Source organism: Condylura cristata, unplaced genomic scaffold (assembly GCF_000260355.1).
Source record: "Condylura cristata isolate star-nosed mole 26May11 unplaced genomic scaffold, ConCri1.0 scaffold00015, whole genome shotgun sequence".
In the NCBI taxonomy this organism is placed as follows: Eukaryota; Metazoa; Chordata; class Mammalia; order Eulipotyphla; family Talpidae; genus Condylura; species Condylura cristata.
The window spans coordinates 39,741,230-39,742,735 of record NW_004567116.1 but is presented as its reverse complement, the minus strand read 5'-3'; the positions used below and the strand labels follow the sequence as shown (position 1 = coordinate 39,742,735).

General features: G+C 60.2%; 1 protein-coding gene across 1 annotated transcript in view; it reads left to right on the top strand.

The window, feature by feature from the left end:
• Nucleotides 1-1,506, top strand: part of KLHL35 (kelch-like family member 35) — a 9,603-nt gene continuing 8,097 nt past the window's right edge. The window contains exon 1 of the mRNA XM_012725215.1: nt 1-1,481. Coding sequence (XP_012580669.1) covers nt 1,276-1,481 — 206 coding nt within the window. The 5' untranslated portion in view covers nt 1-1,275. The remainder of the gene's footprint in view (nt 1,482-1,506) is intronic.

Here is a 1,506-nt window from a genome sequence, read left to right as displayed (position 1 = left end):
TCTAAGAAGACTTCCGGAGACAGGATGGGATGAGGAGACAGAGAGGGTTACACCCGCCTCACACACTGAGCCTGTGGGATAGGTCTGAATCTACAGATCTTGACCAAAAGCTACAGATCTTGTGAACTTCACATAACTTCCCAGCCCTTCCCCTCAGACCGTGGAGAGGGCAAGTCCCCCTGCTGTAAGTAGCCAGGTTCTGCTCCTTGTTGGAACCAACCTTTCCACACTTTCATAAATTGTTTTAGTTGACTCTCCTTGAGGTAGCCCCACCTGACAGGTTACCAGTGAAACCCGACCCCTCAGGCACAAGCCTCAGGGCAGGACCAGCTTTGCAGCAGCTGCAGGTGCCTGGAAGCTTAGTGGCAGCAGAGAAGGCTGCCCATCCTGCTGCCCGCACGCTGTGAAAAGCAGCGACAGTCGAGAAAGTTCCCCTTCCTGCCTCCTAAGGACAGGCCCTTCCTCCGGCCAGCCAAGTTTGGGCATAGAAGGCACTAGGAGTGGGGCCACTGTAACAGGGTATCCTGCCTGCTGCATAGATGGGCTGCCCCTGGGCAGTAGCCAGGCTGCCCTGCAGCAGGAAGCCGCAGGATGGCTTCACAGAGGCCCACCTGGAGTCCGGGCGCCTTTGAGAGGTGTCCACTGCTTTGGATTGTCTTGCACCGCCTCGGGTGCTTTTGCTTCCACAATGCCTGGGCTACCCCCGGGTGCCTTCCAGCCCCCCTTCAGATGTGTGTGTCGCTGCACCCCCTGTGAGCACCTCCAGCAGCCACTGTGTGTTGGGTCCTGGCCTGCTGCTTGCTGTACCACCACGGCCAGGCCCTCGCTGATGAGACAGTAGCTCCGTGCACCAGTGGCCTTTGCTTGGGCCTTCTGGACACTGCAGAGACTCTATCATGGTGAGCCAACCAGCCACTTGTGACTTTAGACCACTTTCTCTGCCCCCAAGGTTGCCACCTGTCTGCGGCCAATACTGATGGGGAAAAGGTTAGTAGGTCTGAGGAACAGAAAGGGCTACGAGGCTGAAGTGGGTAAGCCAGGATGAAGGTGGTCAACAAAGCAGGCAGGGCCTCGCCCTTTGGATAGCTGGGCCCCAGATTCCTGCAGCGAGTGGGCACCTGAGTGAGTGGATGTGTGCAAGGACAGGTGAATGAATAAGCCCATGCCCGCGTCCACTAGCGATTGGTGGAATGTTTGAACGGCGAGGGGCCTCCTGGCCTCTACCTCAGCCCCAGGCAGGTGTCTGTCCCCACACTGTGTTCCCTACCTGGCAGGATGCTGGAGGGCCCCACGCCGGAGAAGCCGGAGCCTGGCTCCGAGACCCCGTGTGCGGGTTCCTGCCACGCGCAGCGAGTCCTGCAGACGCTCAACGCCTACCGACGGAGCGGCACCCTCACCGACGTGGTGCTGCGCGCCGGCGGCCGCGACTTCCCGTGCCACCGCGCTGCGCTCAGCGCGGGCAGCGCCTACTTCTGCAGCCTGTTCGCGCACCCACCCTGAGACAGA